General features: G+C 39.7%; 1 protein-coding gene across 1 annotated transcript in view; it reads right to left on the bottom strand.

Annotated features, from left to right (window-relative positions):
• LOC306860993 (cytoplasmic polyadenylation element-binding protein 2-like) overlaps positions 1–14408 on the bottom strand; it is a gene marked incomplete at its 5' end in the record, with an annotated part of 32449 nt that extends 18041 nt beyond the window's left edge. Inside the window, 3 exons of the mRNA XM_079403038.1 lie at positions 525–615; positions 8469–8738; positions 13581–14408. Coding sequence (XP_079259164.1) covers positions 525–615; positions 8469–8738; positions 13581–14408 — 1189 coding nt within the window. The remainder of the gene's footprint in view (positions 1–524; positions 616–8468; positions 8739–13580) is intronic.
• Between the last annotated feature and the right edge of the window lie 394 nt (positions 14409–14802).

Below are 14802 nucleotides of genomic sequence, written 5' to 3'. Positions count from 1 at the left end.
CAATAAGTAATCAACTGTGATTTCATACTGACATTTACCATGGTAAAATCACTATTTCACACAGCCTCAGGTAACTTATTGCTTATGTTAGCCTAATTTATGAATAAAAACTGTTACAAGGCAAAAAAATGAAAGACGCAACATGTTTGTGCATGTTTATGTTATGTGTATATGTGTGTGTATGCTGGCTGTTTTACAACCTCTCTGAACGATTTTAGAGCACAAATGATCTGTTTTATAACCAGACTTTTTGATATTAAGAAACCATTATCTCTGGAACCAGCATTGGCCATTGCAAAGCTCAACATAATCTTCTAAAACACATTCTCCTTTTATTTCAATTAATCCATTAATGAAAATAAGCTAATTTAGTACAAATGCCAGATCTTCTTTGACAGTGATGAAAACAGACCTCACATGAGCCATATATAGTGAAAACTGTCCTTGACTTCCTCAGTGAACATGTAGTCTGTCTTCAAAAGCCTTATAAGAGACTCTCATGATGAGCAGGAAATGGATCTTACCCTTCAGAGGGTCCTGCTCCGCCCTCATGATGTCAATCAGGGAGCTCTCCAACGAGTGCATGTTCAAGCTGTCATACATCCTGGACCGATCCTGAGGAAGAGAGAGTTGAGGAACGTGTCAATATGTGCAATACAGATGTAGCCTGTTTGGGAATTATGGGATTGCATGCAGCACGCTAATGCAGTCAGGAGCAAGCGGACACACTTGAATGCATGGACTGGCATGTTTTCTGCGTACTGGTCACCGCTGAATCCCTGAATACTGAATGCCGCTGGAATGTTGTTTGTAGAGCTGTCACGAGTGGAATTAACCAGGCTGCTTTGTTAGGTTTAGTGCATTTTGGACCAAACTTTCAGCTAAACTAGTCTCACCGCGTGGCTGTTTTTAGGCAGAACGAAACCAGCGTATGTGTGGGAGATTCATGTGTGTCGCTTGTTGTTGTTATTTAGTTACCATTACCAGAATATCCCTCTTCCCTTCTGCAGATATTTAAAGCGGTGTCCCATCTCCCGGTCACAATGCCTGCCTAACAACATGCCACAGATATCTGTGTCATTACCGCAATGAGACCAAGAAGGAATGTGAACACAAACAGAGCTCTCCGTCACCCGCCGGCCCTCACAGACCTGTGTGTGCACATCACAGGAAACACACGCTCACACACACACACCACACACAACACCAAGACCATAAGCTTCAGGCTATACACAGGAGACCCTCATTATGAACACACTTCTGGAAAAAGAAATGGACTTAGTATTAGAAATGGACTTAGTATTAACTTGTAGTGCACTTACTAGTGTACTTACATATTAATAAAATAAAAGGCTGCTTAAGTGTACTTAAAGCGAGCACTCTTTCATGACTAAATATATACACTTTTAAAAATGCACTTATTGTAATGCAATATCAAATTAAACATTTTAAAGTACATTTTAAATATTTTTCTAATCTAAAATTTAACAATTTAATTGTTATACACTTATTTTGATGTGTTGACTAACATACTAACGCACATGTAAAGTCATTTTAACAAATGTTTGTTGTTCAATATAACATTTAAAGATAATAAAATTAAATGCACTAAATTGCAAAGTACAAATATTTGTCTGAAAACTTTACATTCAGTTAACGCTTAAATATATTAAAGTATATTATTTCCATAATAACTACCATAAAAAATACAAATCAAATTTAAAAAGTATGTTAAACGGTACCACCTCTTGTGTTTTTAAAATATAGCATTTTTAGTATAACAGAAACTAACATCACTATTTGACTATTACCTAAACAAATACAAATGTTAGATGTCTTGTAGTCTAAATGTTTTAATTCTCCTTAAACAACAACCTTCGTTTCTTCATTTCTTTAAATTATAATGTAACCATGATAATGATGCGTAACATTATATTAACTAGTAATATATTATTAAAAGCCCTACAAATTGTCATCCAATCAAATGCGATAAAATCAAGTCCTGTCCCTCATTAGTTGACTTTTTTCACTCTAATATACGCTACAATATGAAGTTAAATGCTCTGCAGACACAGTTGTCTTTAATATAGTTCATAATATTATAATAGTCGGTAACACTTATTCACCATTAACTACGACTTTCCCCTCAATAAACAACTAATTAGCTGCTTATTAATAGTTAGTAAGGTAGTTGTTAAGTTTAGGTATTGGGTAGAATTAGGTTGTGTAGAATAAGGCATTAATAGGTGCTTAATTAGTACTAATAAATGGCTAATATTCTAGTAATATACATGCTAATAAGCAACTCGTTAAGAGACCTTAAAATAAAGTGTTACCTAATAGTCATGAATGGTGTGCACTTTGCTCTTGATAACCTGTAGTTTCTAGTTTTTGTAGATTATGGTGCAGTATGAAGTGTTTTAGTATGAGGTCTATCACACTAAATCTCTAGCAAACACACAAACAATCATTAACCATCAGCAGCTGCTCTGTGGCAGGATCATACCAGATTACTTCAGTCCAGCTTATTCTAATGGAAAATATGTATAAAAAAAAAACACTGTTTTGAGACCAAACGTGCATAGAAGCACCTTTATACAATTATTAGTAATTATATATAGACGTGCACTTTAGGGTTGTGCTGATATTATATCGACGATAGTCAGAGATATCGCCTGTGGCTAATGCCTTGACAATAGCAAGATGATAATTATTATTAATAGGCTAGTAATACTATCTAATTAATATTAGGGCTGATTTGTTCTTTACAGTGTTGCGTGTTATAACCACTTAATGACTTTATGAATGCAATGGCCAATCAGAGTTCAACTCAGAATGAGTCATCGCCGAAACACCAGGGTTTTGTTGTTCAGCGCACGCTCTCGCAAATTCTCTCATCATAAACAACAAAGTGCAGATGTACGTGAGATGTAAATATAAGAGATGTATTCATCATGCAGTGTAGATATTTTCACTGATTATAACGGGAGTGTTTTTAAAGTGCATAAACTCGCGCAAGACTAATAAATATTCAAATTAATTAGCATGATAATATCGTGTATCGGCGATCTCAAAGGCTGACGATAGGACTATATGACAATTGAGCATATCGCCCAACACTATAGCGCACTTCGGTGTTGGGTGAGAAAATGGCAGAACCTTGGGCATGGGCATCGTAAAACAGCACCTCCTAAACAAACTAAAATATGTTCGTAATAGCATACTGCATCTAAATGATAAAAATTAGATTAGAAATGCAACAAAAACCTTTTATACACTCTTAAAAATAAAAGGTTCTTTATTGCCATCAGTGGTTCCATTAAGAACCTTTAACATCCATGGAATCTTTCAACTGCACAAAAGGTTCTATATAGTGGAAAAAGATTTTCAGATTATTCAAATGTTCTTTACACTAAGAAAAAAAGGGTTCTCTTAAGAACTGTTGACTGGAAGGTTCTTTGAGGAACCAAAAATTGTTAATCTATGTCATCACTGCTGAGAAAACCTTTGTAAGACAAGATGCTACATTGCACTGGTCAATACAACAGGACCACAACATAACTCAATTAAAATAGGGGAACAATTAATGTGTGGCCACGATTTGAATAAAACAAGTTATTAACAACAAATTATTAATTCTATTGTTTCGTCCTCATATCATGTGCAGGGCTATATATAAAGGCTATATAATATCTGCTGCAGATACACTGACTGTCACATTAGTGTATATTTATGATGGACGCGGTTTGGAAAGCACACAGTGTTGACCGCGTCACACGCAGCTGTTTCCAATTGGCCCTGTCACGGCCATCTGCCTCTCACAGGTAGAGCAGCTTTTAAAAACCAAGAGCTTATTTCATTGCTGTGCCGCTTTCAGCATCCAGTCCTATTCACAGGCCCTCACAGCGGCGCTTACAGACAGCGCAAGGCCGCAAGAAGCTAAATATAGTTTTAGCAACATTGCCAGAAATAGTGTCTGAAAAGCAGCTCAGTTCTCCAGCGAAGAACACGAGGCCTGAAGACTCATGATCCGAGATTTGGGTTTCAAGCCACCATTCAATACCAAATTCAAAATGTTTATGAAAAACAATCACCTTTTTATAACCTGTTTTTCCTTTTCTCCTGCCTCTATTTAGAAGTCTTGGAATCTCAGCTTATTTGAGTCTGGTTCAAGACTGAGACCACATGTTCCTAAATTATATATGGAAAAATGGTCTTGGACTTTTGGATTTTCATGGACTTCATGTTTGACCCTAGTCTCGGTATTGATTCAAACTCATCGTCACTGACATTCAAATTTCAAACTTCAAAACCGTTTCTTGTGAAACCGAATGAACTCTTTATTACAACATTGTATCTCTATCCTTTCCTCCTTCCTCCATTTCTATCTGTCTTTTCAGAACATGACGCATTTGATCTGTGGAATGCAGAGCAATCGCGGAGAAGGAAGGAGAGAACAGGAGGAGAGAGGAGAGGCTGTGGAATGTGAGGAATTCCAAACGGCACCCTGTTTATGGAAATGAACAATACCGTAGATACTAGTAGAGTCAGACCTGTTTCCTGAGAGAGGAGAAAAGAAGGTGATGAAGGCCAGATTGCATGCATCTCATGTTCCTCATTTCAGTTCTGTTAGGCTTGCCATTAAAGGAATTAACTGTGACGTGCCAAACACTCATCTCGTCCGAAATTAAGTACAAACGAACAATGAATCCTGAGTCATTAGACCATACCAATATTACCAACCACAGCTCTTGACGACAGAAAAGCACTTTAAATATGTCAAAACAAAACTAGTTTAATAGAACAGCACATATGACGATCTATAGCCATTTGCACACAGGGCCTGAATAAGATTAGCCAACAGCTGAGCGTAAGGATGGCTAAAGTACCAATATATGATACCATGTTGACATTAACTTATAAAGTTAACATTAGCAGTGGAGGTTTAAAGCTAAAGTGAGAGGATGAACACCCAGCTACAGGTGTACTCGTACACTTCAGTGATTCACATGTAAATGACCTGCTGTTTTATTCCATCTACAAAACATTGAGGCAACATGACAAAAATGTGCTACTCACGCCTCCTTTTCTCTGTCAGCCTCTCACACCCTCACAGTTTCTCACTTTTAGCTTGGAAGTGAGAAACTTTTGGATTCTCGTGATCTAAAATACTTGAAGTATTAAGTAGGGCTGGACAATATACTGAACATTTACTATATATTTGCAATCTTTTTTTTTTATTATTGGTAACATAAAACATTGTGAATATCAAGTACTGGATCACTGTTACACAACAATAAAGGATGCATATCACTCGGTTCCACGAGCAGCTTTAGGACTCTCTGATCATTGTTTGGTTCATCTTATTCCGTCCTACATGCAGAAACTTAAATCTGCAAAGCCTGTATTAAGAACTGCTAAAAGATGGACTAATGAAACAGAGCGGGACTTACAAGCCTGTTTCTCTCTCACTGATTGGACTGTTTTTGAAGCCGCTGCCATCGATCTGGACAAGCTCACAGAGACTGTAACATCTTATATCAGTTTCTGTGAGGATATTTGCATTCCTAACATGACTCATCTAATCTATAACAATGACAAACCATGGTTCACTGCAAAACTCAGACAGCTCCGTCAGGCCAAAGACGATGCTTACAGGAATGGGGACAGAGCCTTGTATATACAGGCCAAATATACACTGGAAAAGGAGATCAGAGAGGCAAAGAGGAATTATTCTGACAAGCTAATGAAAAAATTATCTTCCAGTGATCCTGCTTCAGTGTGGAAAGGAATGAAGGATATCACCAGTTACAAGACACCATCCCCCAGCACTCTGGAGAATCAACACCTGGCAGACAAATCACCCCACACCCACCCTGAACACCTCTCCACACAACCATTAACACCTCCAGCAACCCTCCTCTCCCCCACACCTACAATTCAAATCAGCGAAGAAGATGTGTGTCAGGTCTTCAGGAAGAACAAAAGAAGGAAAGCACCAGGCCCAGACGGTGTGTCACCAGCCTGTCTGAAAATCTGTGCTGATCAGCTGGCCCCCATCTTCACACAAATATTCAACAGATAACTGGAGCTGTGTGAAGTCCCCTCATGCTTCAAACGCTCCACCATCATCCCCATCCCAAAGAAACCTAAAATTACTGGACTTAATGACTACAGACCTGTGGCCCTAATGTCTGTAGCCATGAAATCATTTGAAAGACTGGTTTTGGCTTATCTGAAGGACATCACCAGACCCTTACTGGACCCCCTGCAGTTTGCCTACAGAGCAAACAGGTCTGTGGATGATGCAGTCAACATAGGACTGCACTTCATCCTGCAGCATCTGGACAGACCAGGGACTTATGTGAGGATCCTGTTTGTGGACTTCAGCTCCGCTTTTAACACCATCATCACGGAAACCCTTCAGAATAAACTAACCCAGCTCTCCGTCCCCACCTCCGTCTGTCAGTGGATCACCAGCTTCCTGACAGACAGGCAGCAGTTAGTAAACTTGGTAAATCCACATCCAGCACTCGTACCATCAGCACTGGAGCTCCTCAGGGCTGTGTTCTCTCCCCACTGCTCTTCTCCCTCTACACCAACGACTGCACATCTACAGACCCCTCTATCAAGCTCCTGAAGTTTGCAGATGACAGCACACTGATCGACCTCATTCAGGACGGTGATGAGTCTGCTTACAGACAGGAGGTTAAGGAGCTGGCTGTCTGGTGCAGTCTTAACAACCTGGAGCTGAACACGCTCAAAACTGTGGAGATGATTGTGGACTTCAGGAGAAAGCCCCATGCTCTCCCCACACTCACCATCATAAACAGCACTGTGACTGCAGTGGAGTCATTCAGATTCCTGGGCACCACCATCTCCCAGGACCTGAAGTGGGATATTCACTTAGACTCCATTGTCAGAAAGGCCCAGCAGAGGTTGTACTTTCTTCGCCAGCTGAGGAAGTTCAACCTGCCACAGGACTTGCTGAAACAGTTCTACTCTGCCATCATTGAATCCATCCTCTGCACTTCATTAACTGTCTGGTTCAGCTCAGCTACCAAATCTGACCTCAGAAGACTACGGAGAGTAGTCTGGACTGCTGAGCGAATCATTGGTACAACCCTCCCCACTCTCCAAGAACTGTACTTATCCAGAGTGAGCAAAAGGGCTGGTAAAATCACTCTGGACCCCTCACATCCAGCACACTCCCTCTTTGAACTGTTACCATCTGGTCGACACTATAGAGCTCTGAGCACCAGAATGACCAGACACAGAAACAGTTTCTTCCCTCAGTCAATACATCTCATGAACACTCAACAATAAACGTGGAACACACAAATATAATACATTATCTATTCACCACACTCACTTATTTTATTTTTATTTCTCATTTCTAATTTGCACATACTTGACCTGTACATACATAGTTGTCTATATTATATATTGTGTTTTTGCTGCTTTGTACATTGCCTATTTGGATATTTGTATATTATTCTTTTATTATCTGTGTCCTGTCCTGTTACTGTCTTTCTGTTGCACTGTGGAGCTTCTGTTACTACAACAAATTCCTTGTATGTGTAAACATACTTGGCCAATAAAGCTCATTCTGATATACATATATATATATATATATATATATACTAGCAATATTTGATGAAAGTTGATAGAATGATTGATGAATGTTCAAAAGAACAGCATCTATCTGAAATAGAAATATTTTGTACCATGAATGTCTTGTTACTTTTGATCAATTTAATGCACCGTTGCCGAACAAAAGTATTATTTTCTTTAAAAAAAAAAAGATAAAAAAAAATTGCACCTACCCCAAACTTTTGAATTGTACTTGTATATATACATTTTTATTATATATTTAGTAAACCCATTTCAGAGAAAATGTTTACCTCCCAGTTCCAGTGCCAGGAGAAAATCAATAAACAGAGGCTGATGGCCATACGAGCATGTGCTTGTGCTTGAGATTCTGTGAGATTAATGTACATTTCAGAGTCCCAGGTGGCACTAACAGCAAGCAGGAAATGAAGCAGATTGAATAGATTTTTGCCAAAAAGCACACTGACACTAGATGGGCTACTTTCTCTAAGCCTAGACTAAACAAACACTGACGATAGCAGTGCTCTACTGGATGGCTTATTTTTGTCTAGAATTGAGTTCAGGCTGTGAGAAACCGCCCGAGCCAAACAACAATGAAGGGAGAGGACAGGTTCCTTCAGGATGAAACCACCAAAGCCCTTGATGACCTCACTGTGAGTCATCACTGTCTTCAGATCCTGTAAAAGTTCCTGAATGTCCTCTTGATCAACACGGAGCTCAACAACCACAAGCAGGGCGTACTGGGCTTACGAACAACACGTCTGCTGCAGATGCATACTGACCAGCAATTAAACTATAGCATGGGCCGCCCATCCCACCCTAAGTGCTTCAATGCCCATCCCAGCACACACACATACCTGCAGCGGCATCAGAGTGTTGCTGTTGTTGTCGGTACGGAACATATTTTCTTCGATCCAGGATTTAGGTCCCAGAGAGCCGGCGGAGCGGGGAAACTTGGGCGGAGCGATGACGTTACTGGAGAAGGGTTTCTTCATGGGAGAGATCTGGTTGACCGAGCCGGGCACACCCATGCCGCCCCCGCGCCGGTGGTCTCTGCCCCAAGGCACCCCTCCAGAGTTCCAGCCGCTGCCCTGATGGCTGCCCCACGGTGACTGCTTCATCATGGGCTACAGACAGACAGAAAGCACAGTTAGGCACAAAACGCAAGTATGCTAGATTCAACGGTTCACTCGCGGCCATCTTGGGAACCCACTCGGCCATCTATTTTTAGTTATGCATGTACAGCTCCTATCCAGCTGAATGGGGGAATATCAAAATCTCAAAACATACTTGCCAAACTCACATTTCTATAACATTTCAAATCAGCAATAAAATCTGACATGAATGAATAAACTGTATATTTCAGGTTAATAAGCCAGTAAACATTTGCTATTAGTAGTATTGGAGAAAAAGCATTTTATTGGACAAAAACTTGAATACCTTTTCTTTTTTTTGTAATGAATGCACAATTGTAGTGTACTTCAAGTATAATAACTGTACTTGCAGATAATATAATATTAATGGCTACTTGCTTAAAGTGTTTACTTTCTCTTATGAATGTTGTTTTAACACACTTAAGTACACTTTTAAAAGGTGCACTTTGTAATAATGTCAAATTAAAAATTTTACCTTAAAGTACCATTTAAATCATTTTTTTTTTAATAATAATAATCTTTTGTTATACTTAAAAGAAGTACACATTTTGATGTGTTGACTAAAATACTAAAGCACATGTAAAGGACTTGATTATCATTTTAACTGTAGCGTGTTATTTGATTACATTTAAAGTTAATGTATTTTATATAAACTAAATTGCAACTTTATCATTACAAATGTTTCAATAGAAATTATATTAAAATATATTTCAGTGTATCATTTTGTCAGTACATCCAACAATACACTTGATTCATATTTCAAAGCATTATGCAATCACAGATTAAATACGCGTAAATCCTACTTAAGTGGGTCAAAAACAATTCAGTTAATTTTATTTCATATAAAATTAAACTTTAATATATTTTTGTTTTATGGACCCTTTTCACAAGACTGATGACGTGTTTCAGCGGTCATCAGCATCGTAAATCCTCAAAAGTTTTTTTTTTAGATTTAGAATTTGTATTTTTTTAAAATGTATGTATATTATAACACTATGCTTTGTAGATCACATTTTGCATCAAATTACAAACAAACTAGTTAAGTTGATTTCATCAGCTTTTAGGAGAACACCAGAATACAGATGACCTCAACGTTAACTGAAACTACTGTAAAAGCTACAAATATAACCTGTGTGTGGGAATCTGAATGAGAGTGACTGGTGTAATCGCCTGTATGCAAGTGTGTGTGTGTGTGTTTCTTGCATGGCCAGGCTTTGCCTTGCTGTACAAGTAAGAAGATTTAAAGCTTTGCATCTAACACTGCACATCTCGTGAACACAGTGGCAACAACACACACTCTCTTTATCCCAGAACATTAGCCAAAAACACACACACAAATGCCACCAAACAGTGACAAACAGACAAACACATTTTCATTATCAGCATGTGTTGTCACTGCATTGTGTGCACACTCTCCCCAAATAAGTGTCCCACCCATCTCCGTAATGTCTTTGTGTGTAATTGGGTAATGGCCCGAGTGTGTTTGTACATGTGCATCATGGTTTGATGTATATATTGTGTAATGGTAGACATGCATCAACCAGTAGAAACATTGCTATACTGCTCATACAGCTTTAGGTTATTTAAACATAAAAAAGACAAAAGAAACAAATCTCAAAGAGTCCCAAACAGAAGAAGATTTGGTGATAATCAAGTGTATATTTAATTACTACAATGACCACCAACTACAACTTTTAGGCGCATTTTATTCTTCAGCTCAATGGCAGTGAAGGATATATCAATGCTGCCTTCAAAAAGGCATCTCAGTCGATAGGATTTAGTACAGGTCATTGGTTTCAGATGTATCTTGTTGCCTTCCTACATTCGAATCTGGCCAGTGTTTCTCAGCTTTCAGATGCAACTGTAGATTTGTATTCATATGCATTCACAGCTGTGCGTTCATTGGCTGTTTAACATCGAATTCAGCTATGGCTTATAAAGTCGTAAGAATCAGATCTATTAATTTATGATATTAGGTTAACTGATTTGTGTGTTGGATTTCACTCAAGTGTTACATAGTTTGAAGGTGTTTATCTTACAAGTGTAATAATCATAATAAAAGTAAATGTAATAATCTTACAAATCTTATCTTTTGGTTTGTGTCATCAAGCTCCAATGAAAAAGTGCAAATAATTAAATGAGATGAAGTACAATTAATTCTTTTTAAGTACCATTAATTTTTCTTAAGTATTTAAATATCAAAGAAATGGTACCACAGTGGTATGTAATACAAAAATATTTAGGCTAATTGTCTTGTGATGTATACACTACTGTTTAATTTTTGGGGGATTTTTAATGTTTTTAAAAAGAAGGCTCTTCTGCTCACCAAGGCTGAATTTACTTAATCAAATATACAGCAAAAACAGTAATATTGTCAAATATTATTACAATTTAAAATAACTGTTTTCTATCTGAATATATATATTAAAATGTAATTTATTCCTGTGATCAAAGCTGAATTTCCAGCATTACTCCAGTCTTCAGTGTCACACGATCCTTCAGAAATCCTTCTAATATTCTGATTTGCTGCTCAAGAAACATTTCTGATTATTATCAATGTTGAAAACAGTTGTGGCTGCTTCATATTGTTTGTGGATGTTATTTTCAGTATTCTTTAAATGATAAAAAATTCAAAAGAACAGCATTTATTTTGAAACAGAAATCTTTATGTCTTTACTGCCAAGTTTGATCAGTTTAATGCATCCTTGCTAAAATTATTAATTTCTTTCTTACCACAATGATAACATACATTTTCCATGAAAATACATTTTCTATGCAAATTACTCATAGTGTGATATAAGATCTTGGTCATACCTCTCACACCTACCACACACGCACACACACACACACACACGATTCTGGACTCCTGAATAAAGGGTGTCTCCAGCTTAGCCCTAATATCATGCTAACAGACATTCACTCTTAACAGTTGTTACACCAGCATGACCTCACATGTACGAATATCACTGTGACATATAGGGCCACTCCTAAAATCACGTGACCGTCCCCCCTCCGCCTCTACCCCACCCCCACAAGACCAGACACACTCAGGCCTACCACACTTCACCAGCACCAGATACCCAGATATTGCATCTGTGGCGATGCAACATCAAATGCATATCATTTATAATGCATCTAGAACATTTTTCGGTGGGAAACAGATACTAGACTGATTCACATCTGTACCTTGTGAGTTTGAGATTATTTTTGACCATTTCATCAAATGAACTGGCTCATAATAGTCCTTTATTTGTAAATCTAATTATATATTGTGTTTTCTGTTGCATGCAATAAAAAAAAAACATGCTGTGTATTTGTTGTTTTTGTATTTTTTGCGGCACCTCATCTTATATCAACTTCAATTCAGACTGCGAACGCACAATATTATTATTATTTTTTTTTTGCAAATGTAGATTCAGTAATGATGCAACACAGGTATACTAACATTCTCCAAAATGACCACCATATAAGCGGAATGCTTGCGTAAACCGCATATTACAGTAATAACAGCTTTTTCTAAAACTGCTGCAGTTTAGTAGAGTGTTGACATCTCGGCCTCTAAGCTCTCAATATGAGATTTCACTGAATGCCCTAGAGGTCAAGACATCCCTGGAATGGCACGTGAAGCCCTTGAACGATATTACTACGGCTCATGCTTGATGCGCCCACGTCCGCTTTGTGGAAAAACTTACTACTATTTTCTGCATTATGCAGTGTGCAAACCAACTACATTTGCACAAAATTGTAAAAAAACAGAGCACGCTGTTCAAAGTACTGTATCCCACAATGCGTTGAACTTGATCTGACCTTGCATTTCCACTGTGACGTCTCTTTCTTGACTCACTATTTGATTGTACTGCCACAAGTTATGACACAACACCAAATTGCATTAAAAAGCACAAAATTATGAGATTATAACTGCCATCCACAATGTTTCATACTAATACTACAGTTTTTAACATTTACTGTTGCATCATGTATAGCTACATATTGGTGTGATTTATTTTTATCTTTTTGAAGGAAGGCTCTTGTGCTCACCAAAGCTGCATTTAATCAAAAATACAGTAAATATCATTAGAACCAGTCATAAGTAGCACAGTTATATTTGTAGTTATAGCCTACAATACTTAGCATGGGTCGCAATTATCGACTTTTCTTTTACGCCAGAAATTATTAGGATATTAAGTAAAGATCATGTTCCATGAAGATATTTTGTAAATTACCTACTGTAAATATATCAAAACTTAATTTTTGATTAGTGATATGCATTGCTAAGAACTTCATTTGGACAACTTTAAAGGCGATTTTCGCAATATCTTGTTTTTTTTTTTGCTCCCTCAGATTCCAGATTTTCAAATAGTTGTATCTCGGCCAAATATTGTCCTGACAAACCAAACATCAATGGAAAGCTTATTTATTCAGCTTTCAGATGATGTATAAATCTCAATTTCAAAAAATTTACCCATATGACAGGTTTTGTGGTCCAGGGTCACATATACTAATGCAAACACACTAAAACAAATTTTGAAATCCTACTAAGCAGTGCGTCCTGCGCAGTACGCTGTAATCTTGTAATTCTGGTTTGTAGTGACGCACTGACAGGCCGCATTTGTATGCAACTCACAGACGTCACAATGGTTTCATTGAGCGCTGCATTATGACGCAACAGAAGCCGTTTCAAGGCCGCGATTGCGTCACAATGACAACCGCCTTCATCTTTAGTATTCTACAAAGGCCTTTACTAAGCATATAGTTATTTTCTCAATAAACGCGTTATGCATTTATTTTATTTTTTTATTAAATGGGTTGTCTCACCTGGTGGTGGTGGTTGTAGTTGTTCCGCTGCTGCAGAAAGGCGCCCTGCTGCGGGCTGACCGGGGACCGGCGGCTCTGCGGCGGCGCGTTGATCTGTGGGGAGAAGGGGCTGCTGAAGCCCTGCACCGGACACGGGTTCGCCGAGAAGCTCTGGAAGAAGCCGGGGTTGATAGAGGAGGGGTAGAAGTTGTCAGGCTCGGAGGTGGGGATCGGGTTTATTGCGTTAGCGGCATTGGAGACGGGCGGAGGCGGGGAGCTCGTCTGCACGGACCACGGCGTTCCGAAAGAGGGCAGGGAGGGAGAAACCGAGCCGCCGCCGCCGGGGCTCTGCATCTCCGGGAACGCGGCCGCCGCGAGCATATTATTGCCGCCGGTGCCGTTGTTGATGTGGTGCGCGCTGGGGGACTCCATCTGGGGCTTCACTTTGGACGATGGCGCATCGGTGTCCAGGCCCGTGGAGGAGGAGGAAGAAGAGGAGGAGGAGGAGGAGTACGGCTGCTGCGGCGGCGGCGGTGGCTCAGTCTGCTGATGTATGTTCCGGTCGCGCTGAAGGTCACCGGCTGTCTGTGCGTGACCTACAGCGGAGAAGCGGCTCAGGTCGCTGTCGGCGGCGCTGCTCTGCTCGCTGTTGGACTGAGAAGCTGTCAGCCTCGCAGGCTCATCCTGCATGTTGCGCTGATGTGACGGGAAAAGAGGGGACGCCAGAGGCGAGCTGCTGGGGCGCACCGGAGACGCGCTGGGATAGGGTGTGAATGCGCCTCCGCCGAACCGTGTGGAGCTGCTGCTGATGTTCGCTGTCTGCAACAAACCGAACCCGTAATCGCCCATTTAACTGCGTCAAAACAGCGCAGCTCTTCTATTCCCAGGCCTGCTCAAAAACAATAAGAGAGGCACTGTGTCCTGTAACTTCCTAAAGCCTGTTTGGAGCAAGAGAGGAGGAGCTTTCGGTCGCCTTTTTACGCACTGTAAATATTGTTCGCGTATTTAATTGTCTGCGGCTTTTTTTAGCCGTTCTAGCCGTCCGACAGACCGCGCATCCCCCTCCTCGCGTTACCGGCGGATCTGATCTGCTGCTGCGGCAGAGGATTAAAACTCCTGCATGCGCGTCACCGCCGCGTCACAACGCCCGCCTCCCTCACAGCCGCAGAGAGAGCCGCAATGTGCGAGTCGCTCATTCATTATTCAGGAGGTGCAGCAGAGCAGAGCGTGTCGGAAATATGGC

The sequence above is a fragment of the Barbus barbus genome (genome assembly GCF_936440315.1).
Source record: "Barbus barbus genome assembly, chromosome: 41".
Classification (NCBI taxonomy): Eukaryota; Metazoa; Chordata; class Actinopteri; order Cypriniformes; family Cyprinidae; genus Barbus; species Barbus barbus.
This window is presented reverse-complemented; position numbering and strand designations above follow the sequence as displayed.